General features: G+C 46.9%; 1 protein-coding gene across 2 annotated transcripts in view; it reads right to left on the bottom strand.

The window, feature by feature from the left end:
* Nucleotides 1-457: 457 nt before the first annotated feature.
* The window catches only part of abtb1 (ankyrin repeat and BTB (POZ) domain containing 1), an 88,359-nt gene continuing 63,190 nt past the window's right edge, over nt 458-25,626 (bottom strand). For both annotated transcript variants that reach the window (XM_072473045.1, XM_072473044.1), the window contains 7 exons: nt 23,581-23,626; nt 21,880-21,996; nt 20,822-20,937; nt 19,222-19,320; nt 10,792-10,959; nt 6,140-6,340; nt 458-1,262 (listed from right to left, as the gene is read on the bottom strand). In XM_072473045.1, coding sequence (XP_072329146.1) covers nt 1,056-1,262; nt 6,140-6,340; nt 10,792-10,959; nt 19,222-19,320; nt 20,822-20,937; nt 21,880-21,996; nt 23,581-23,626 — 954 coding nt within the window. In that variant the 3' untranslated portion in view covers nt 458-1,055. The remainder of the gene's footprint in view (nt 1,263-6,139; nt 6,341-10,791; nt 10,960-19,221; nt 19,321-20,821; nt 20,938-21,879; nt 21,997-23,580; nt 23,627-25,626) is intronic.

Genomic DNA, 25,626 nt, shown 5'->3' with positions numbered 1-25,626 from the left:
TAAAACTGGCAGAGCAGGCACAATGGGCCAATGGCCCATTTGCGGCCCAATATAAGCGGCAACAAAGAATCTGGGGCGACGGGCATGATCAAGACGTCCTCGTCATTTATCAAGCAATTGTACTAAATGGATATCAGTGCAAAAGGTAATTCAGAGAGAGGACACAGCATTGTGCTTCGAGAAAAAGTAGTGACAATTTACCCTCTCCCCGATTAGTTAGAGCATAAGAGACCTTCAAGGCTAGCTGCTTCTTTAGCAATTTGTAACCTGGAGGAACGTCACTGACTCGACACATGCCGCCACCAAAAATTAGCTGTTCGGTATAAATCCCAACAGAACAGTTTTTCCAGGGTCTCTCCATTTGCCAGCAGTTTGGAACCTCCTTGGCTCAAATAAATATACCAGGCCAGGTCGATACAGCACTTTCACAGGAGTTAAAACAAAAACTGCAGAGGACTAGAATCAGAATTATTTTTTAAAATGTTGCAAGTTCACACAGTCATTGACTGAAGAAAACGGGAAAAAAATACATTTAAGCTGAGGACCCACGATAAGATACGCACTCTGACTTTTCTCTTACAAATGTCAACAGATATGAATACCCAGCATTCCCCTTTGAAACTATAGTTAATATTCTTGTTTCACAATGCCAGGAGTTGGGATTCCAACGTTTGGTGACAGTTTTGCAGTGTTTCTGAGGGTTTCTTTCAATTCATTGTGGTTTTTCACACGTCTGTGGCTAATTGAAAACTGGATATCAAAAGTTGCCCAAAAGGAGGTGGGCAGAATGAGAGCCATAAAAGGAGTAAGTACTGTGTCAAAAGAATGGGGGATATTTGCATGAACCCCATCTTATTGCTTTAAACTTCCATTTAACGCAGGCCAACAAAATGGGACACTGTCTCTCGAATAAATGTCTTTGATTCTTATTGCATTAAGGTGTAGTCAAGTTCACAAGAGACGAACCATATTGCCTGAGCAAAGGCTCACTCTTCTCAGTGCTGCTCTCCAACATGATCGATGTAGCTAGTCACAATGGAAAAGCAATGAAGCTCTTAACACTCGAGTTCCAATCTAGCCAAGAGTTCTTCCAGGGCTTGGAGTTTCTGGTTAGCCTCCTCGATGGCACTGTAAGTCTGCACGTTGCTGGTGACATGGAAACGTATATCGTCCACAAGGGGGATGGAGTCGGTCTCCTGTCGGGCCTCGACCTCTGCAGCATCCTCCTTTACCACTTCAGCGAACTCTTCTGACTCCACAAGCTAGAGCAATATGAACAAAACAAAATGCGATTGAAACAAACGTAAATTTTCTTAATGAAAAACAGAAATGCTGGAAATGCTCAGCTGGTCTGGCAGCATCTGTGGAGAGAGAAAGAAGCTTACGTTTTCAGATCGATGACCTTTCATCAGAACTGGGAAAATTAAAAAATGCAATAGCTTTTAAGTTAATGTAGGAGAGCGGATAAAGAATAAAGGGACAGTCTGTGATTGAGGGGGAGACAGGAGATATTAAATGACAAAAGTGTTGGTGGGGGCAGAGCCAAAGAGAGCAATAATGGGGAAAGTAAAGAATCGAAAGATGAGTCTAGAGGAGGTGTGAATGGCAGAATAATGAACTGCCACCCGAAAGCAAAAAAGACTACCAACATTATTGATTTGGTACGTTTGAAAATTTCCTTCCCCTTTTCTTCACAGTTGAGCTCAATTCTGTCCTTCCGCCTTGGCTCAGTGTACCCTCGTCTCCAAGGTCAAGGACCACTCCAGAGACCGGAGTACATGATCCAGGTTGACACTTCAGTGCGGTGAGGAGTAAGTGCTGCACCATGCGTGGTGCTGTCTTTCAGATGAGGCATTAAACCAAGACCCCGTATGCTCTCTAGGGTGGTGAGAAATATCTGGAGCACTATTCAAAACAAGAGGTGGGTGATTCTGGTGGATCTATGGCCTGATAAAAATCTTGCCGGTCTTTAAAATTCCAATTGTGCCTTTTAGCGGAAGGAGTTCCAGATATTCTCTACACTTTGAGATAAAGTGTTCTCTATTTCACTCCTGAATGGTTGAGCTCTAATTGACGGGATGGCACTTGGGGACTTTGAGGTCACGAATGTGCGATATAAATGCAATGCTGGGTAATTCATATGATCCTTTCATGGGGATGCAATTAGTGCTATATAAACGTAGATCTTTAAGTATAAAGTGTGAAGCTACATTTTAAACCCAAATGGTTAATAGTTCCAGTTGTGTGAGGCACAGCTGGAGATTTTACCATAAACCTTTTGGACAGGTAATCGGATTGAAAGGTCATACGGGGTTGCGCAAGTAACTGCACAGTGTGAAAGGGGGGGGGGGTCCGCTCCAGAACTAAGTAACCTCCAAATTAAGTTGTTTTTTTTCCAATTATAACACTAATTGTATTTGCTTGGCATGTCCTGTCAGTAAATAATTTTTCAGCATTCCTACACTGCCTTGCACTTTAACGTGTGAGCTCTTAATAATTGGAATACATTCCAAATGCAACATGGTGCCCAGTATAATATACTCGCTCAGTTAACTAACTGCCTTGAGCTGTGCCAGATCATAATGAGGTCTGAATATATAACAACCCAGTCATTGTACTAGCCTCAGCTTCCCTAGGTCTTGTAATGAGGAGCATAATAAACAGGCTATTTTAGGTAGGATGGTGAGCACAAAATATGAAAAGACAGCTGCAAAGTTCATAAACCTCTCAAGAAAAGTTGAGATTGGTAGAATATCTGTTCTTTTGCTGCATAAATGGACAGTAATATCTTATGCCTTGTGGCAGTGCCAGGTTAAAGTTTGATTCGGCAATAAATATTATGTTGTGTTATGCTCTTGTCGTAGCATAAGCTGCTTCCTTGATGTGCACTCTGACAAAGGAAGGTTCAGGCTTGGAGATAGCTTTAACACATTTATTACTGTTAACAATTCTCCTACTTGGATTTGTCTCTACTGTTAATCCTTCTATAGCTACTCAGACTGACGAACCAGTCTGCTACAATCCATGTGGTGGGAGTGATGTTCAATCAACCCTGTGTCTGTACTCACTGAGAGCCTCCACTGGAAAGAGACTGAGCATGTGTGATGTGTCCTTTTATATAGGTTGGTGTAATGCCCTCCTGTGGTGGTGTCACCTCTATGTGTATCGTGAATGCCCATTGGTCGTGTCCTATCTTACTGACCTATTGGTTGACTGTCTGTGTGTCATGTCTCTGGTGCTCCCTCCAGTGTCTAGCTAGGTGTAGTGTATGTACATTAACACCTTTGTGTACACAGTGATGTATATCACCACATATTACAGCAATAAAGTTGCAATCAATAAACAATAGCACAGGGCCAGAAATGCATGGATGGGACAGACTAAAAGACAAAGAAGCTCTTAACGAGTCAGCTAGAAACTTTGCAATGGAATTGAATCAATACCTGTCGAGTTCTTATGTGGTGGGGCATGAATCATGTGATTGTGCATGGATTGCGGAAGGCGTGGGGTTTTATGATCCAAAAGGCATTTTGTTTGGTTGAGGATTACTTTGAGACAGCAAACAAGCTCCTTCTTCATATCAATATGGGTAGCAGTCAAATAGGGTGGCACGGTAGTTAGCACTGTTGCTTCACAGCACCAGGGTCCCAGGTTCAATTCCTGCTTGGGTAACTGTCTGTGCGGAGTCTGCACCTTCTCCCCGTGTCGACGTGGGTTTCTTCCGGGGTGCTCCAGTTTCCTCCCACAAGTACCGAAAGACGTGCTGTTCGGTGAATTGGACATTCTGAATTCTCCCTCTATGTACCCGAACAAGCGCCGGCGTGTGGCGACTAGGGGATTTTCACAGTAACTTCATTGCAGTGTTAATGTAAGCCTTTATTATTGTGACAATAATAAAGATTATTACTAATTAGTTAAACTGGCTTCCGCCTCGAAAAGAGATCAAAGTAAGGTGGGGCAGAGAAAGTATGCAAATGCATATTTGAATATACCAGAATGGCAGACCAAATCAGCAGAGGTTCAGGGGCTCGGATGGACACATTTTTAACAGGCAAAAACAACAATTGGCAATGGGGCCGGAAGGGGAGTCGAGACCAGGACACAGATTCTTCCATGAGGAAGGTGGGGATTTCGGATGAATGAGACCAAAAGTACAGAATGATTTTCTTCGCCCTTTGCTTGGTAACCTTTCTACAAAATTATCCTCTGGGTGAAAATGTTCTGCCTGACTCCATTTTCTCACTCTTAATATCTCAATGTTTTACTTGTATCCCTGAGCACACCATCCTTCACCACAGTGAACAGTTTTCACGGAGCAGTTTGATTAATTGCTTTAACAATTTTTAACTAAGGTCACCTTGAAGTTATTTCCTGAAAAACAATTTATGATTTACTTAACCTGTTCTCATGGGAGGCACAGTAGCACAGTGTTAGCGCAATTGCTTCACAGCTCCAGGGTCCCAGGTTCGATCCCCGACTTGGGTCACTGTCTGTGTGGAGTTTGCACTTCGTCCCACTGTCTGCGTGGGTTTCCTCCGGGTGCTCTGGTTTCCTCCCACAGTCCAAAGATATGCAGGTTAGGTGGATTGACCACGCTAAATTGCCCTCTGTGTCCAAAAAGATTAGGTGGGGTTACATGTATAGGGCGGAGGTCTGGGCTTAGACAGGGTGCTCTTTCCAAGGGCCAGTGCAGACTCGATGGACCGAATGGCCTCCTTCTGCACTGTAGATTCTATGATTCAATAATGATTAAATCTCCCCAACACTCAGAACCAGCTGAAGGATTGTGACACTAGAGGAACAAAATGCTTCACGTGACTAGGTAATCAGAGTTGAACACTGGTCACCCAGTCAAGTTAGAGTCTGCCCACCACCTTATACATCAAGAAAAAATTTGGTTTGGTGTTTAACTGAAGTTATATTTAGAACCAGTTTTATTTTTTCTGATCGTGTATTGTTGAGCTTTGAGCTGCAAAACATTATAAACTCTTACAATGTCAGCCCGTGTGCCCCTTCAATTCCTATGCTTGTTTCCAGTGGACCTCATTGTGGAAGTCACTCTGATTAGCTTGTATTGATGGGTCAGGTGCTGGTCGCTCCTGGGACTGGCTAAAGTTAAAAGTCACATCTGCTCCAACTTCAGAACAAAAATAATCACCTTTCCTAAACCTAGGAGAAAAGAAAGGCGGGGGGGGGGGGTTTAGAATGTGGAGGCTTTAGAGAGGGCGCAGAAGAGATTTACCAGAATATTGCCTGGTATGGAGGGCATTAGCCATGAGGAGCGGTTGAATAAACTCGGTTTGTTCTCACTGGAACAACGGAGGTTGAGGGGTGACCTGATCGAGGTCTACAAAATTATGAGGGGCATAGTCAGAGTGGATAGTCAGAGACTTTTTACCAGGGTAGAGGGGTCAATTACTAGGGGGCATAGGTTCAAGGGGCGAGGCTTAGAGGAGATGTACGAGGCAAGTTTTTTTTTTATATACACAGAGTGTAGTAGGTGCCTGGAACTCGCTGCCGGAGGAGGTGGTGGAAGCAGGGACGATAGTGACGTTTAAGGGGCATCTTGACAAATACATGAATAGGATGGGAATAGAGGGATACGGACCCAGGAAGTGTAGAAGATTTTAGTTTAGACGGGCAGCATGGTCGGCGAAGGCTTGGAGGGCCGAAGGGCCCGTTCCTGTGCTGTACTTTTCTTTGTTCTTTGTTCTTTGAAAGACGGGACGAACGGCTGAAGCGGAGGTGATCGCGAGACGACAACGGCAGCGAAAACCGTCCGGGAGAAGCAAGCGACAACACCAACACCAGATCCATTCACGTATTGCCCTCTGTAATTGTTCTGTATTTGTTTCCCCTGCGCCCAAATGTATATGTATACCCCCCAGTTTCCCCCCCCACAAACAGATGCCTACTTATGTGCTAAAAACAATACTGCCAATTGTACAGAGCTGCTGTTGTTGAGCTAGCACATAATACCCTACCAATTATTTTATTCTAACTTTTTTGTTTTTGTTGTTTATTTTGTTTTTTGTGCGTGTTCCCTTCTCTTCATATATAATATATATGTACATAACGGTAAACATACTTTATTCAACAAACCCAATAAAAAACATTTATATTAAAAAAAAATAATCACCTTTTCTATCATTTTAGCCATATATTCAGTGCACTGGTCCTCAAGTCGGGAAAGCCTGAAAAGCTTTGCTGTCTTCCAAATGTTGACCACATTGTCCTCGATCAGCATCGTGGCAAGGGTCTTCCCGCAAAGCCTCTTCAAGCCTGGCAGTAGATACATGTCAGCCACACACAGCACCTCGTATACATTTTCCGGAGATAACTGTAAGCAGGAGAAAATTTTTTAAAGTGCTGTTTCAGTCTAGTCAAGGGTCTGTAATGGAATTCCTTTTTTTAAATTGCTTTTAGTAAGAAGTCTTCCAACACCAGGTTAAAGTCCAAAAGGTTTATTTGGAATTACTAGCTTTCGGAGCGTAGCTCTTTCATCAAGAGAGTCCTGATGAAGGAGTTACGCTCCGAAAGCTAGTGATTCCAAACCTGGTGTTGGAAGACTTCTTACTGTGCCCACCCCAGTCCAATGCCAGCATCTCCACATCTTAATTGCTTTTAGTTTCCTCTTTCCTCCCCTCTCCTCCCATCATCAAGGCTTCAACTACCAACTGAAACTGCTCTACAGCTGATGTTATTTGAATGGTACATTGCCCAAATGGTCATTCGTTGATAGCAAGAGCTTTCTACTTTACAGGTCCAGTCTACCCTGGGTGATGGCCTAGGAATGTTTACAAGTCTTTTGAGTAGCTCATGATCCAAGGAAGGGGTCTCCAGACGGCCCACTACCTCTCAGTCCAAGAAACATCCTTATATTACCTACTGATAACACATCTCACTGCAATAGTACTGGCATTTGGTGCCAGGGAGGGCATTACATCACTACAGGGAAGGGAATGCATCTTCTGAATTAGTAGGCATACGGTAGTGTAGAAGTTATGACTCAAGATTAGCAGACCAGAGGTCGCTAGTTAATATTCCACTAACCGAGCATTGTAAAACCGAACTTAGTAAATCCCAGGAATTTGTGAGCTGGCCAGGAAAGAGAAGCACGAAAGCTGCAAGATAGCCAAAAACAAAAACAACTGAAAATGAAAGTGAGATGAAATGAAAATCGCTTATTGTCACAAGTAGGCTTCAAATGAAGTTACTGTGAAAAGCCCCGAGTCACCACATTCCGGCGCCTGTTCGGAGAGGCTGGTACGGGAATCGAACCGCGCTGCTGGCCTGCCTTGGTCTGCTTTCAAAGCCAGCGATTTAGCCCTGTGCTAAACCAGCCCCAACTGATTGACTAAATAGTCTTCAATTGTAAAATCAATCTCTGACACAGCTTCTCAGGGTAACTAAACAGATGCAATATAGCTCACCACTCCCTTTTGGAGGGCAATAAACGCTGGGCGCAGCCAACCACACCCAGATCCTGTGAACAAAGGTCTAAAATCAGGAAGCGCGCATTTTCCCTCACACAAGAGGGCAAGAGAATTCTCTCTTCCCCCAAAAGAATATGGAGAGGTCCATTCGAGGTGAATTGGAGACCAATAAGATAGATATTAGATAAGGGAATCAAGGGGTATGGAGCAACAGTGGGAAATGGAGTGGAGGTACAAATGAGCCACAATCCAATTAAACAGTGGAACAAACTTCAAGGGATTGAATGGGCTCGTCCTGTCCCTATTTTCCGATGTCACATTGCAGTGTAGGCATTCAAACCACGATCTGTGTTTCCGAGGTTGGACATTCTGTAGTCTACACTTAATTCCTGCTTTTATCGATCCCCTAGAACATTCTGCTGTTGTAAACTAATTTGAAGCAATTTCTCGTGCTAACGGTTTCCTTTGTATAGCTGACGCGGCCATAACAAATGAGAACTGGGTCTCCTGAGTCAAGACAATATTTATAGCCGGCAATACATTCTAGTTACTCAGCTTGACAGCTGACTTGGGAGATTTTGCAGCCTGTATTCAAAGTTCACAAATCATTACTGCTACCTAGTGGTGAATTCAAATCCTACACCTTTTGAACCACTATAATTCCTTTTTGGAAAAGTAAAGTTGGTTGTATCTGTTTACAAGGGGAACATCGGTCCCGTCTTTTTTCTTCCTTCCCACTGCCGTTCTGCTCCACTCTACAATGCTGTCACTACAGCGTTCCCAAGTCAGGTTCAAATTGAGGGGAAAGCGTTTAATTATACTAAGATAAAAAACTAATTACTGTGGATGCTGAAATCTGAAACAAAAGCAAAACGCAGGACAATCCCAGCAGGTCTGACGGCATCTGTGGAGAAAGAGAAGGGGCTAACTTTTCGAGTCTGGATGACTCCAGCTCGGCCTGGATTGTGTTGAAATCCTGGAGCTGGACTTCAGAAAACCTTCTGATTCAACAGCAACTGTGCCACACTGAACTGTCAAGACTGCTTCCCATTTGCAAATCCATTTCAACAATTTGCTTCCCACCAGTGACTATGCCACTGAGTTTTGATCTGATTTATGGGCAAATTTCACTCCACATCTAGTTCTCTTCCTGCATCACTTTCAATAATGGTGTTCGACTATATAAATGCTCAACACCTTTACAATAGCATTTCCTGAATTAAAAATGCTTTTAGAATATTTCTCTATAGTAGTTCCAGTATCACAGATCCATTTTAATATTTTTTCAAAGAGTAGGGCCGACGGTAGCATTGTGGATAGCACAATTGCTTCACAGCTCCAGGGTTCCAGGTTCGATTCCCGGCTTGGGTCACTGTCTGTGCGGAGTCTGCACATTCTCCCGTGTGTGCGTGGGTTTCCTCCGGGTGCTCCGGTTTCCTCCCACAGTCCAAAGATGTGCAGGTTAGGTGGATTGGCCATGATAAATTGCCCTTAGTGTCCAAAATTGTCCTTAGTGTTAGGTGAGGTTACTGGGTTATGGGGAAAGGGTGGGGGGGTGGGCTTCGGTAGGTGCTCTTTCCAAGAGCCGGTGCAGACTCGATGGGCCGAATGGCCTCCTTCTGCACTGTAAATTCTATGTTCTATGTTCTATATTCATATGCTCATTTTGTTCTACCCTCACTATCACCACTAGTAAATGCTAGTGAGGGCAGCAGGGTAGCACTGTTTCTTAACAGCGCCAGGGGCCTGGGTCGCTGTCTGTGCGGAGTCTGCACGTTCTCCCCGTGTCTGCCTAGGTTTCCTCCGGGTGCTCCGGTTTCCTCCCACAAGTCCCGAAAGACGGGCTTGTTAGGTGAATTGAACATTCATAGTGTACCCGAACAGTCGCCGGAGTGTGGCGACTAGGGGATTTTCACAGTAACTTCATTGCAGTGTTAATGTAAGCATACTTGTGACACTAAGAAAGATTATAAATGCTTGCCCTCTCTACCTTGCCTCAACGTGCTGTTTTGCAATGTATTCAGATACGCTGCTTTCATTTGATCTTACAGTGCTGAAGGAGGTTACTCGATCCATCACGTTTGTGAGGAGCTATCCAACGCTGTTTACCAAGTTAGAATTCAAAACAAAAATCATCGTTGGTCTGCAAGGACAAGCTCCGGAATCACTGCCATCATTCAAAACCATTCTTCCAAATGTGCAGGATGAGTTTGAACAATTAAGCAGGAACATTTGGTAACATAAGGGCAGCATGGTGGCACACTGCTGCCTCACGGCGCCGAGGGCCCGGGTTCGATCACGGCCCTGGGTCACTGTCCGAATGGAGTTTGCACATTCTCCCCATGTCTGCATGGGTCTCACCCCCACAACCCAAAGATGTGCAGGGCAGGTGGATTGGCCACGCTAAATTGCCCCTTAATTGGAAAAAAACCCAGAATTTTGCACTGCAAATTTATTTTAAAAAAACGTTTGGTAACATAAAGTGACTGCAGAGAAAGAAAGATGCAATTTAGCTGGTTCTATTCTTTTTGTACAAATCTTAATTTTCACAATGAAAACCCCAAATTCTAAATAAATAGTAACACGGGTGTCCCCCAACCTCACAAAACACAGATTTATTTAAGTGTGGTACATAAAGGACATACCTTTAAATTGAGGGGTGATAGATATAGGACAGATGTCAGAGGTAGGTTCTTTACTCAGAGAGTAGCAAGGCGTGGAATGCCCTGCCTGCAACAGTAGTGGACTCGCCAACACTAAGGGTATTCAAATGGTCATTGGATAAACATATGGACGATAAGGGAATAGTGTAGATGGGCTTTAAAGTGGTTTCACAGGTTGGCGCAACATCGAGGGCCGAAGGGCCTGTACTGCGCTGTAATGTTCTATGTTCTATAATAATAATTGCTTATTGTCACAAGTTACTGTGAAAAGCCCCTAGTCGCCACATTCCGGCGGCTGTTCGGGGAGGCTGGAACGGGAATTGAACCCACGCTGCTGTGAGTGTTTCGCATTACAAGCCAGCTGATTAACTCATTGTGCTATCCCAGCCCCTAATCATCTGAACATCATGTGCTAAACATCAGGAGAACCAAATTATTTACTATCCAACTGGACAGGTTAAGGGAAAGTGAAGATAATTCAGCTCTCAAAAAATATTTACTCTGCCATCTCTGAGAAACCTCTCAAACTGCTGAGCAAATTATTTTATGATTTAAGGAGATGATCCAAAGCAAAAGCATTCATGGTTTACCTCTTCTTCAGCTGTTCGCCAGCAATTTTAAGAGGCTTTGGCCTTGGTCCTTGCCCCTCAACTCCAGAAAACATTTCTGCTGATTACTGTCCCGAGTCATACCTCAGTATTATCACTGTAGATGTAGTAAAGGACTCTGATGAAGATATCCTCCGTCATGTTGTGGAGTGTCACCATGGGGATACTGGGCTGGCTCTGAAGTTCCTCACTTTCGGAGAAATGATCCTGCAGTAATGCCCTGAAATAATCACTGCGACTGCAAAAAAATGCCTGCAAGCACAAAACCGAGATACCAACATCAACTTTGTACAGCCGCAGTGTTTACAACACAGGAGGTGGTGATTCATCCCATCATGTCTGTGCCAGCACTTTAGCAACCCAAAACTATTCCCACAGCCTTGCTCTCTCTCTCTCCATAGCATTGCAGGTTACTGCGGAAAACCACGCACTGTTGAACAGCCTAATACAGGAGTCCTCAATTGATGGTCTGCAAGAAGCGGTCTGAAAGAGGGATGCATGTGCAGGAGGAACAGAAGGAGCAGTCTCTCTGTCAATGCACTGGTTGCAACGGCTGCACTCGGATCCAGGCTGCCTTCTATCCAGTGACTATGTCGCTTTAGCTTGGGTCTCTATGATGCGTTGCTAAAGCTGAGCCAATACAGCAGGAGGCCAATCCTGCTCTGTGCACCTCTCCCTCGCTTCCCTCTCTGGCTGTTGTGTCAGATGTGGGTAGAGGAAGCAGTGTCGCCAAGGCAACACCAAAAACTAAAACAAGAGTGGGGGCTCCAGCGGCGTGACTGGCGATGGAGAACACTGGGAATAACATACCCAATATTACCTTCGAGTGAAATCAGGGGCGAGATTCTCCGACCCCCCGTCGGGTCGGAGAATCGCCGGGGGCTGGCGTTAATCCCGCCGGTTGCCGAAGTCTCCGGCACCGGATATTCGGCGGGGGCGGGAATCGCGCCGCGCCGGTTGGCTGGCTCCCCTGCGCGATTCTCCGGCCCGGATGGGCCGAAGTCCTGCCGCTAAAATGCCTGTCCCGCCGGAGTAGATTAAACCACCTACCTTACCGGCGGGACAAGGCGGCGCGGGCGCGCTCCGGGGTCCTGGGGGGTGGGGGGCGCGGGGCGATCTGGCCCCAGGAGGTGCCCCCACGGTGGTCTGGCCCGCGATCAGGGCCCACCGATCCACGGGCGGGCCTGTGCCGTGGGGGCATTATTTTCCTTCCGCCTTCGCCACGGTCTCCACAATGGCGGAGGCCGAAGAGACTCCCTCCAATGCGCATGCGCGGGAATGCCGTCAGCGGCCGCTAACGCTCCCGCGCATGCGCCGCCCGGAGATGTCATTTCCGCGCCAGCTGGCGGGGCACCAAAGGCCTTTCCCGCCAGCTGGCGGGGCGGAAATTCGTCCGGCGCCGACCTAGCCCCTTAAAGTTGGGGCTTGGCCCCCAAAGATGCGGAGCATTCCGGACCTTTGGGGCGGCGCGATGCCCGACTGATTTGCGCCGTTTTGGGCGCCAGTCGGCGGACACGTTTCCAGAGAATTTCGCCCCAGGTTTATTTTGAAATTAAAATGACACTAAAGCAGCTTTAAATTTAAAAAGGGGGCGAAAGACAAGCCAAGCCCAAATGGGGAAGGACGGAGGCTGACTGTCCAATCAGAATGCACATCGATTTTTTTTTTTAATTTTTAAAAATACATTTTATTAAAGTTTTCAAACACAATTTTTTCCCTTACAAATCAAAGAAATAAAAATACAAGTAACATGATAACTGCAATATAACATTGTGTAACTAACATGGTAAACTAACTAAATAACACGAAGTAATACTCCCCCCCGCCCCCTCCAAAAACCCAAACAATTTACCCCCCCTCTCCCCGCCCCCCGTCCCCCTGGGTTGCTGCTGCTGGTCATCTATCTTCCCTCTAACGTTCCGCTAGGTAGTCGATGAACGGTTGCCACTGCCTGGTGAACCCTTGAGCCAATCCTCTCAGCGCAAACATCATCTGCTCCAGTTTTATGAATCCCGCCATATCGTTTATCCAGGCCTCCAGTCCGGGGGGTTTTGCTTCCTTCCACATGAGTAAAATCCTACGCCGGGCTACTAGGGACACAAAGGCCACGACATCGGCCTCTTTCGCCTCCTGCACTCCCGGCTCATCCGCAACTCCAAATAAAGCTAACCCCCAGCCTGGTTTGACCCGGACCTTCACCACCTTCGAGATCACTCCCGTCACTCCCCTCCAATACCCCTCCAGTGCCGGACACAACCAAAACATGTGTGTGGTTCGCCGGGCTTCCCCCGCACCTCCCACATTTGTCCTCCACCCCGAAGAACCTGCTCAACCTTGCTCCCGTTATATGTGCTCTATGCAGCACCTTAAATTGGATCAGGCTAAGCCTGGCACACGAGGAAGAGGAATTTACCCTACTTGGGGCATCAGCCCACAAACCCTCCTCAATCTCCTCCCCGAGCTCTTCTTCCCATTTTCCCTTCAGTTCGCCCACCAACTCCTCCTTCTCTCATCTCCCGGTATATCTCTGACACTTTGCCCTCCCCGACCCACACCCCCAAAAGCACCCTGTACTGGATCCCTTGTGTCGGGAGCAGCGGAAATTCCCTCACCAGTTGTTTCGTGAACACTCTCACCTGCATATATTTAAAGAAATTTCCCCGGGGCAGCTTATACGTTTCCTCAAGCGCTCCCAAGCTCGCAAACGTCCCGTCTATAAATAAATCTCCCACTCTACTGATTCCTACCCGGTGCCAGCTCTGGAATCCTCCGTCCAGCCTCCCTGGGGCAAACCTATGGTTGTTCCTGATAGGGGACCACACCGAGGCTCCCAGCACACCCCTCTGTCGCCTCCATTGCCCCCAGATACTTAATGTTGCCGCCACCACTGGGTTTGTGGTAAATTGTTTTGGTGAGAGCGGTAGTGGCGCCGTCACCAGCGCTTTTAAACTCGTCCCTTTACAGGACTTCATCTACAATCTTTTCCACGCCGCTCCCTCTCCCTCTATCATCCATTTACGAATCATCGCCACATTGGCGGCCCAGTACTAGTCGCCCAAATTCGGCAACGCCAGTCCCCCTCTGTCTCTACTACGTTGTAGGAACCCCCTCCTTACCCTCGGGACCTTCCCTGCCCACACGAAGCTCGTGATGCTCATATCTATTTTTTTTTTTTTTTTTTAAAAAGGCCTTAGTGATCAGTATAGGGAGAAATTGGAACACAAATAGGAACCTCGGGAGGACCATCATCTTAATTGCCTGCACTCTGCCCACCAGTGACAGCGGCTGCATGTCCCACCTTTTGAAATCCTCTTCCATTTGTTCCACCAGCCGTGTCAGATTAAGTCTGTGTAAGGTTCCCCAGCTCCTGGCTATCTGAATCCCCAGGTATCGGAAGTTTCTTTCCACTCTCCTTAGCGGTAGGCCATCTATCCCTCTACTCTGGTCCCCAGGGTGTATCACAAAAAGCTCACTCTTTCCCATGTTAAGCCTATATCCCGAGAAATCTCCAAACTCCCTCAATATCTGCATGACCTCTGTCATCCCCCCCACTGGGTCCGTCACATACAGCAGTAAGTCATCCGCGTAGAGTGACACTCGGAGTTTCCTCTCCCCCTCTAATCACCCCTCTCCATTTTCTGGAGTCTCTCAGCGCTATGGCCAGTGGTTCAATTGCCAACGCGAACAGTAATGGGGACAACGGGCATCCCTGTCTTGTTCCCCTGTATAGTCGAAAATACTCCGACCTTTGCCGACCTGTGACCACACTTGCCGTTGGGGCCCGATAGAGGAGTTTAACCCAGCTGACAAACCCGTCCCCGAACCCGAACGTCCTCAGCACCTCCCATAGATACTCCCACTCCACCCTATCAAATGCCTTCTCTGCATCCATTGCCGCCACTATCTCTGCCTCCCCCTCTACTGGGGGCATCATTATCACCCCAGTAGCCGTCGCACGTTGACATTTAGTTGTCTCCCCTTTACGAACCCTGTCTGGTCTTCGTGCACCACCCCGGGACACAATCCTCTATCCTCGTTGCCAGCACCTTTGCTAGCAACTTGGCGTCCACATTTAGCAGTGAGATAGGCCTATAGGACCCGCACTGCAGCGTATCTTTATCCCGCTTCAAGATTAGCGATATCGTCGCCTCCGACATTGTCGGGGGTAGGGTCCCCCATTCTCTGGCCTCGTTAAAGGTCCTTACCAGCAGCGGGGCCAACAAGTCCACATATTTTCTATAAAATTCCACGGGGAATCCATCTGGTCCCGGGGCCTTCCCTGCCTGCATGTTCCCCAGCCCCTTGGTAACCTCGTCCACCCCAATCGGCGCCCCCAGGCCTTCCACCTCCTGCTCCTCCACCCTCGGGAACCTTAATTGGTCCAAAAACTGCCGCATCTCCTTTTTTCCCTCCGGGGGTGGGACCTATACAGTCTCTCGTAAAAGGTCTTAAACACCTCGTTTATCTTCCCTGCTCTCCGCACCGTGGCTCCCTTTTCATCCCCAATTCCCCCCATCTCCCTCGCCGCTGTCCTCTTTCGCAGCTGATGGGCCAACAGGCGACTCGCCTTTTCCCCATATTCATATCTCATCCCCTGTGCCTTCCTCCACTGTGCCTCCGCCCTCCTTGTGGTCAACAGGTCGAACTCCGTCTGGAGTCGTCGCCTCTCCCTGTATAGTCCTTCCTCCGGGGCCTCCGCGTATTTTTTATCTACCCTCAATTTCCCCCAGTAGTCTTTCCCTTTCCTTGGCCTCGATTTTCCCCTTGTGGGCCCTGATGGAGATCAGCTCTCCTCTGACCACCGCCTTTAGTGCTTCCCATACTACTCCCACTCGGACCTCCCCGTCGTCATTGGCCTCCAGGTACCTTTCGATACATCCCCGCACCCTTCCGCAGACTCCCTCATCCGCCAGTAATCCCACATCCAGTCGCCAGAGTGAACGCTGCTCCCTCTCCTCTCCTAGTTCCAGGTCCACCCAGTGTGGGGCATGATCTGAAACAGCTATGGCTGAATACTCAGTTCCTTCCACCCTCGAGATCAGTGACCTTCCCAAAACAAAGAAATCTATCCGGGAGTACACCTTGTGAACATGGGAGAAGGAGGAGAACTCTTTGGCCATCGGCCTAACAAATCGCCACGGATCCACTCCCCCCATTTGGTCCATAAACTCCCTAAGCACCTTGGCCGCTGCCGGCCTTCTTCCGGTCCTAGATCTAAATCTATCTAACCCTGGGTCCAACACGGTGTTGAAGTCCCCCCCCCCATTATCAGGTTTCCTACCTCCAGGTCCGGGATACATCCCAGCATCCACTTCATAAATCCCGCATCATCCCAATTCGGGGCATATACGTTAACCAACACGACCTCCATTCCCTCCAGTCTGCCACTCCCCATCACATATCTGCCTCTGCTGTCTGCTACAATGTTCCTAGCTTCGAATGACACCCGTTTCCCCACCAGTATGGCCACCCCTCTGTTCTTTGCATCCAGCCCTGAGTGGAACACCTGTCCCACCCATCCTTTCCTTAACCTAACTTGGTCCGCCACCTTCAGGTGCGTCTCCTGAAGCATAGCCACGTCTGCCCTCAGTCCTTTCAAGTGCGCGAACACTCGGGCCCTTTTAATCGGCCCATTTAGGCCTCTCACGTTCCACGTGATCAGCCGAACTGGGGGGCTACCTGCCCCCTTCCCGTGTCGACTAGCCATCACCCTCTCTAGGCCAGTCCCACGTCCCGGTTCCGCGCACCCACCCGTTCCCCAGGCGCCGCATTCCAGCCCAGACCACCCTTTCTTTTACCAGTTCCTCTTTGATTTCTGCAGCAGCAACCCAGTTATTCCCCGCCCCCCCCCCCCGCTAGATCCCCATCTAGCATGATTGCTCCCCCCATATTGCTTCCGAAAGTCAGCTGACTTCAACTGACCCCGGCTTCTCCCGCTCTCTCCTTGACCCCCCCCGTGTGGGGAACTCCCATCTACCTTGCGCCTATCTTCCCGCCATCATCTTTCTGGCGCGGGAACAAGAACAGTAAGCCCCGTGTTCTCAATAGTTGTCCCGCCCCTTGTGGCGCAGCTCCCTCTGCCGCCCCACTCCCATTCCCCATCCCCCGCCTATGTCTCTTCTTCCCCCCCTCTTCTTCCCCCCCACCGGCGCCCACATTTCTTAGTGTCCCCCCCTCCCCAATTTACATCTCTATATACATCGGCATTGTCATTTCCCCTCTAACATCAGTCCCTCAGTTCTGATCCAGTTTCTCGTTTTTAATGAAGGTCCATGCTTCTTCCGCCGTTTCGAAGTAGTGATGCCTCTCCTGGTGCGTGACCCACAGTCGCGCCGGCTGCAGCATCCCGAAACTTCACCTTCTTCTTGTGTAGCACCTCCTTGGTTCGATTAAAACTCGCCCTCCTTCTCGCCACCTCCGCACTCCAATCCTGGTACACCCGTACCACCGCATTCTCCCATCTACTACTCCGTACCTTTTTGGCCCATCTCAGAACCACCTCTCTGTCATTGAAGCGATGAAATTGCACGATCGTCGCCCTAGGTGGTTCTCCCGCCTTTGGTCTCCTCGCAGGGACCCGATGAGCCCCTTCCACTTCCAAGGGGCCCGAGGGGGCCTCAGCTCCCATTAGCGAGCGTAGCATCATGCTCACGTAAGCCCCGCCGTCCGCTCCTTCCACTCCCTCGGGGAGACCCAGGATCCAAAGGTTCTTTCTCCGTGATCTGTTTTCTAGGACTTCAATCCTTTCAATTCACTTTTTGTGGAGCGCCTCGTGCGTCTGCGTTTTGACCGCCAGGCCCAGGATCTCGTCCTCGTTGTCCGTCACCTTCTGCTCCACCACGCGGAGCTCCATCTCCTGGGTCTTTTGTGCCTCCTTAAGCCCCTCAATTGCCTGTAGCATCGGGGCCAGCACCTCCTTCTTAAGCAGCTCCACACACCTTCTCAAAAATTCGTCTTGGTTCAGCCCCCATGTCGCCTGGGCTCTCTCCGCCGCCATCTTGCTCCTTTTTTCTTCTGCCCCTGTCCTCGAGGATTCTTCGCAATCTGGCCGCCGCCGCCGATATTTTAGAATGCACATCGATTTGCGACGTGGCGCAGAGGTTTGCTGGCAGCAATCGAGCACCTGGCAGGTACTGTTCTCACGCAGAAGTCTGGGATATGTTAAACACTGGCCACTCGCACGGATATCTAGGATATGCTAAACACTGGCCACACCAGAGCTCTCAGCATCCCTCTGTGTTCTGTCACAAGGGAAAGCCAGCAATGCCTTAGGCAGTCCAAAACAATCAGAACTTTTGCACTCAAGTTGCGCATAGAAGAGGGTCTATTTCCAATGAACCAGAAAGAAGACGGTGATAAAGTGGCAATATCACTGGACTAATAACAAAAGGGACTCAGGGTAATCTTCCAGGGGCACAGGTTCAAAACCCACCACGGCAGCTGTTGGACTTTAGATTCAACTAATAAAATCCACAAGCAAAAGCTCATCTCATTATGGGTGGCCATGAAACTATCAATGTTGTAAGAACACATCTGGTTCACTATGTCTCTGAGGGAAGGAAATTTGCCGTCCTCATCTGGTCTGGTCATGTGACTGGAGCCACAGCAACGTGGTTGACTCTTAACTGCCTCTCAGGTGGCCTAGCAAGCCACTCAGTTCAAGGGCCATTCAGGATGGACAACAAATGCTGGCCTGGCCAGCGACGCAGACATCCAATGAAGGAATGCATTTTTAAGAACAGACCGATCTCGCAGGTTTATGTTGGGCTAGTTGTGAATGGGGGTATTGTATTTTAAAACACTACTAGCATTGGGCGCAGTTAGTTTCCGATTGTTGTTTTTGTTTTACTTACTTAAATTAATTAATTAATTAAGATGCGACAGGCAAAGTTTAGAGGAGATGTGCAAGGGAAGTTTTTTTTTTTTACACGGAGGTTAGTGTGTACCTGGAACCTGCTGCCAGGGGAGGTGGTGGAAGCAGGTACGATCGTGACGTTTAAGGGGCATCTTGACAAATACATGAATAGGATGGGATTAGAGGGATACAGGCCCCAGAAGCGTAAACGGTTTTAGGTTAGACGGGCAGCATGGTCGGCTCAGGTTTGTAGGGCCGAGGGGCCTGTTTCTGTGCTGTACTTTTCTTTGTTGTGTTCTTTGCAGAACTAATTCTTACCAGGAAAAAAACACTTCTGTTATTGGGGGAGATCTGCGGAATTTTTAGAACACCAGACGCAAGGCCACAGTATCACAAAGACAGCACATTACAAGGTATGCTCCTGGTGACCAGGAAATATAAGGCTGTCTAGGATCAGCGAACCCATGTCAATGACATCAACTCAACTTTCTTTATACTTTTCTTCTCAAAGTGTGTTACAGAAATGTATATGTGATTATCTTTGTGACACACCAAATGGCAAAATAGGCAGGACAAAAAACAAATGAATTATGTTCCAGCCAGAATATATATATTTTTAAACGGTTAATGGCAGGCAGTTTCAGCACTAGCTTACAGACCTTGTGGCACAGGAAGATGTAGCCTTCTACTCTGAAGCTCAGATCAGGGTAACTGCTAAAGTTATCAGTACTGTCAAAAGGTAGCTCACCAAATCCCACCTAGGACAGAAAGAGCAAATGAAAAGATCCAATTGTATTACAAAAAAAGCAATGAGACTGACATTACATTCAATTCAGGCAAATACAATATTAAAAAGGCACAATACATTCTGCAGGGGCGGCTTCTCAGACCACAAAACGTTTCCCCCTCTTCGCCTCATCGCCACTCCTTGTTCACCTCTCTCCGCTTTAGCCTAACTAGAAGCCTGAATTTATTGTTTAAAATTCAATTCTGGGATGCAGGCGCTACTGCCCATTGCAAGGTGGCAACAGTGAGCCTCCTTGTTAAACTGCGGCAATACCTGTGCTCAGTAGGAGTTACTTACGAGACAACATCAGAGGACAAAGAGTCAACCACACCAGACTGGGTAAGGGCAGCTGGCTTCCATCCCTAAAGGGACATGAGTGAACCAGCTGGGTTTTTAAACCTAGCTTTTTTTTTTTAATAAGCAAAATAAGCCACAGACTGAAATCTGGAGAAAGTTTGGAGAACCCCAGATCTATCGCATGAGGTTGGTACAAGTTACCTGCTTGGATCCATTCAGAAACAGCCTTTTCACAAGATTACTGATCTTATACACTATTTCAGTACATGTGCAGGGAGAGAAGAGATTGTCATAATAAAACCACAGAATTCCTAGTGCAGGAGGCCATTTTTCTACACCAACCCTCTGAAAGAGCACCCCTTACCCACACCCACTCTCCGCCCTATACCCGTAGCCCACCTAACCTGCACATCTTGGACACTAAGAGGCAATTTAGCATAGCCAATCCATCTAACTTGCACATCTTTGGAAACCGGAGCACCCGGAGGAAACCCAGGCAGACACGCGCCGGAATGTGGCAACAAGGGGCTTTTCACAGTAACTTCATTGCAGTGTTAACGTAAGCCTACTTGTGACAATAAAGACTTGAAGGGGAACCATGTATCTCATGCCCTTGTCCTTCCAGGTGATGGAGGTCTAAGTTTGGACGGTGCTATTGAAAGAGCTTTGGTGAGTTGCTACCGTGCATCTTGTAGATGGTGCACAGTGCTGACAGTGTGTGCCAGGAGTGAAGGGAGCGAATACTGAAGCTGGCAAACACTGAAGGTGGTAATGAGGTGCCAATCAAGCGGGCTGCTTCATCATCAACTTTACTGAAACATAGCCAAGTTTGCAGTGTATATTTTAATATTTACTCATACACTCTTGATCATTGATTCACCAATCACAGAGTGATACAGCACTGAAAGAGGCCACTCAATTGAACATGTCTCTTCGTAAGACCTGCCCCCCCCCCCACCCCCACACCCAATCGGCGGTTCTTCAACTAAATACCTTACATCTGAGCTGTCTGGTTACCCCACCCTCCTGCACCGGAAACAGTTTCTCCCCATTTGCTCTTTGAACATCTCGATGACCCTTCCCCTTAACCTTTCTCCCAAGGGGAAATCAATCCAAAAACCTGGAAAGGCTTTTGCAAATTTTGTTTTGGTAAATTATTAAAAATCAGAACCTACCCGCAACTCTGCAGGCAGTGCACAGTCTGCAAGTATGGCCAGATCATCCTGCAGCCTGCAGTTTTCATCAGGTTCCAACGACAGAACTTTCACCCACGTTCCAGGCTTTGAGGAAACTACATTAAAAATAAAACAGGAAATGTAACACACTTCACCATCCACTTCTAAATTTAAAACAAACTTGGAAGACCGCCCAAAAGATTACAATCTGCTCTCATCTCCTTCAACCTGCGCCAGACCAGAAATCCAAGAGCCTGTCAGAATCTATTCACAGGCTTGCTGTGGCTGTTATGGAGCTGGTTTCCGTGCTTTCGCATCTCCTTTTACTGGCTCTTCAGCAACATAAAAGGTTATCAGGAGGCAAGGCGGTTTCAGCGGGTGACAGGAACCATGACAACAGAAAATTTTAGTAATAAAACCAACATTTATTTCTCTTCTTTCCCTCTCCTATGGGAAAAATGACTCCACTTGGCCATTGACCACAGCAGTATAGGAGAGTCCAGCGTGGGACAATCCCACAGGCAGTGCGAGGTCCGATCACCATGGGCTGCTGTGGCCTCAGCATTCTCAAGTTATTCTCATGTGTGCTTCACAGGCTAGGAATGTGGTTCTAAACCAGCCAACAAATCACGGTTTGAACTTCATTAATTAAATCTTCCAATAACAAGACTTGAAGGAATATTATTTGCCTTTTTCCCTTCCCCTTAGACAGCGAGTGTCAGCAAGCTAGAAGAACAGGGAATGTCTCAGTGGTATCCCTCAATATTTAATCAAGCAACCTGCATTTCCCAACCTCCATCACTACAATCTGGTCACTGCATTTAATAGGATTCTGCTGCATGCAAAATGGACACTGCATTTTCTTATATTACAATTACCAGAATACATAAATGGCTCTAAAGCACTTTGGGACATCCTGAGGTTGTAAAAGGTGCTCCATAAATACACCTTTCTTTTCAGGTTTGATCGTCCAGGAGGCTGCAATGGGATATTCAAGGAAAATGTCAAATGTTACTTTTTAAAAGAATGCATAGAAGGTGAGTGCTGTAGAAACTTACCAAACTCGTACACTTTTTTGCATTTGCTTTCCAATTCACTGATGAGTTCCTCCAACTTGCACTGCTTTGCTAAGATTTTAAAATCTTCAACATTTTCCACTTCAATATCCAGTCGGCCTGCGGAGTCAAAAATAACCATGGAAATTGGTAACCTCTCTCCTTATGAGGGACAAAGGTAACGGTCACCTGGAGAGAGGTGACAGTCAACACAGTCTTGCTAAAGGTAAATCATTTCCGACACACTTGATTGAGTTCTTTAATGAAGCGGCAGAGAGGGCAATTAGGTAACATCACATAAATGGGCTTTAATAAAAGGGGCTGGTTTAGCCCAGGGCTAAATAGCTGGCTTTTAAAGCAGACCAAGGCAGGCCAGCAGCACGGTTCAATTCCCGTACCAGCCTCCCCGAACAGGCGCCGGAATGTGGCGACTAGGGGCTTTTCACAGTAACTTCATTTGAAGCCTACTTGTGACAATAAGCGATTTTCATTTCATTTCATTCAGATGTTTTTCACAGGGACTCATACAATACACTTGTTTGCAAAATCCAACCCTATAGGATGAGAAAGTGTGAGAGCAGAGTTAAGAAATTGGCAGATTGAGTTATAAAAAGCTGAGAGTAGCGGTTAACTACTGTTTTTCAGACCAGATACAACCAAACAGTGGTGTTCCTCCAGGGTTGCCAAAGCATAGTTAATGAACTGAACTTGTGAATGGAGGGCATAATTCAAAGGTTTGCAAATGTCACAAAGCTTGGAAATCTAGTAAACAGCAAGGAGGTCAGAGGCAGATTTCAGGAGGACTGATAAAATGAGCAGACATATTGCATATCGAAATATTGGCCCTCTTTTTCACCAAATTCCTCTAATTATTTCAACATTTCCTTGCCACTTTCTGAAACGAAGAAAGACATGGATTCATATCAGGTCTTTCAGGGCAATGAATCACTTTTAAACTGTAGTCGCTGTTGTAATGTAGGAAACACGGACGGCACGGTGGTTAGTGCTGCTGCCTCACAGTGCCAGAGGCACAGGTTCGATTGCAGCCTTGGGTGACCCCGTGTAGAGTTTGCACTTTCTCCCCATGTCTGCGTTGGTTTCCTCGGAGTATTCCGGTTTCCTCCCACAGTCCAAAGATGTGCACATTAGGTGGATTGCCCCTGATAAATTGCACCTTAAGTGTACAAAGATGTGCAGGTTAGGTGGGGTTATGGGGATAGTGTGGGAAAGGGGCTAGTTAGGGTACACTTTAAGGGGATCGAGGAAGACTCGATGGGTCGAATGGCCTCCTTCTGCATTCTAGGATTTCTGTAGGTTTTACAGCAGCCAGTGACTTTTGCATACAGCAAGGTCCCATAAACAGCTATGTGGTAATGACCAGATATCCTGCTCTTAGTGGTGAGAGATTAATATTGGCTCAGACTCTGGGGAGAACTCTCCTCCTCTCCTTTGAAGAGGGATCTTTTACAACCACCTGGGAGGGCAGATGAGGTTTCGGCAGGGTGCATCATCTGTAAAATGGCAGCTCCAACTGTGCAGCACTCCCTCAGTACTGCTCTGAAATTGTCAGTCTAAATGTTGTGTTCCCTGGAGCAGGAGTTGAATCTAACTTTGTGACTTTGAGACGAGAATGCTACCAACAAAGCCCATCACCTACATTCCAATTTCTCCAATGCATAACGGATGAGGCAGCACATTACATACCTGTATAGAAATACTGCAAAATTGCCCTGAAAGCCATCGGGTTAATCTGTCAAACAGGGCGAAAAGGTAAACGTGAAACAAACTTGTACTCAGAATTATTCTGTCAATCATAAATACATTACACTGATACCATAACATGGGACTGAAATAGGTCTCTCTTAAACATTAGAATGTTTTTTCCCCTCATGGCTGCACTCAAGGGCATACAGCTTAACAACACTCAAAATATGAAAAAGCGGCACCTGAGGGCAGCCAGCACCTTTAATCATGCCTCAGTACAAGCCAACACCTTGGGGTGAGCAAGTGGGGGAACCGGAGGAACAGAATAGGAGTTTCTACTGGGTAATTAGAATACAATGATAAAAAGGAAAAGTCAGACAGCAGGGAGAAGGGGCACCGAGGAATCAGAGGCCCACTCCAAGCATTTGTTAATTGGAAAGCTGCAATTAGAGCAGACAAGCAGAAAGACCGAGGTGTGCGGATACACAAGTGAGAGCAAGCTGAGAGACTGAAAATAAAATGCATTTGGGATCCTAGGTTCTATAAACAGGAATGCAGAGGGATCAGGCTAAGCCCACGTACATCAATGGTTGGACTGCAGTTAGAATACCAACCCTGATTTTGCAGCGAGCAGTGAAGGAATAGCTTTCGCCATTTGGCGTGTGAGTGACTCGCTGAGTTTTTAGCGGGTTTGTCAGCAGAGATTCCCAGTGATTTGGCATGAATGTGAATGCAGCCCCCACAACGGGGAATCTGTGGCGTCTATGAGCAGGATAAGCAGCACAAAGGGATCTCAACCAATCGGATTGAAGAACCCTCACCAGACAGCAAAGCAGGAAGTAAAACACAGGAAATATAAACAATATTTAAATCATTGTACAGAAGCAAAATGAAGATTAGGACAAATAAATGGGAAAGGAAAATGCATAAAAGAACAAAACAGGAATAAAAAAAGCAACATTAATTTTATTTTGAGGGAATGAAACTCCATGGTTGCCAATTTCATTTTTCAGGGCCAGAGAGATTGCTCAGCTATAATTGCTGCTGTTTATATCGTTAGAAATCCAGTTAGGCCTGACTGAACAAGCTCCAGTTTTCTCAGCTGATTTAGGAGAGAGAAAAGTGGATATTAGTCTTAAGTTCATGCCAGGCCAGTGATCTGTCCATCAGTGAGACACGCAACAGCACAGCCTTGTGCAGGAGCAGGGCATCATTGACAGCAACTTCCACGCTTCCAAGTTGAACTGCGCATATGCAGATGCCAGAAGCTGAGGTCAGTTTTACCCAATAATAAAAACCGAGGGATCACAGCCCCACTGTTACTAGTGAAGTAAAATCCAACCCAGTGTGTCCAGTTTTAGGCTCCTTACCCCAGGAAGAATGTCAGGATCTTGTAAAGAATGTGAGGAGGGAGAGTCACTGGAATGATATTAGAGCTGAGAGGATTAATTTAGGAGGTGCAACATGATGAGAAGAGGTATTCAAAATTCTAAAATACTTTGATAAAGGCACGGTCAAGGGAATCTATTTCCACCATTGGCAAGTCGGTAGCAAAAGAACACACCACAGAAATTCAAGGAGTTTTCTCCTGCCATAACTTAACAGAAATCCTGGAGATGTGGCAGAAATGACCACTTAGCAGAGGAATCCACCCAACTTACTGCAGGAAATCACATCAGCCCAGCAGAAATTCTAAGTGCATATCTTTAAGGTCAACACCAAAAGAATAAAGGTAGAAATTCAAAATTCAGTGAATTTATTTTAGGCAGAGGGTTGTTAATGGAATGAGCAACTACTAGCAACAGCAGTGGGAGCAGAACACACAGACTTCTGAAAAGGATAGTTAATAAATATGATAAGGAACTCGCGTGAATCCTCGTTGGACTCTTGTTTCCCTTTTAATTCCTGTTCCTTTGGCTCTTATACTTCTTCTGCAAATGGGCATTACTGGGGCCTACTCCTTTAATTTAAAAAAAAATAGCAGGATGTGTTGACATCAGTGATGACCCATTTTGACAGTCTTGGTCAACAACCAATGAGTCTTAT

This window comes from Scyliorhinus torazame, chromosome 13, assembly GCF_047496885.1.
Source record: "Scyliorhinus torazame isolate Kashiwa2021f chromosome 13, sScyTor2.1, whole genome shotgun sequence".
Classification (NCBI taxonomy): Eukaryota; Metazoa; Chordata; class Chondrichthyes; order Carcharhiniformes; family Scyliorhinidae; genus Scyliorhinus; species Scyliorhinus torazame.
The sequence above is the reverse complement of the archived record's forward strand: the minus strand, read 5'-3'. Positions and strand labels throughout refer to the sequence as shown.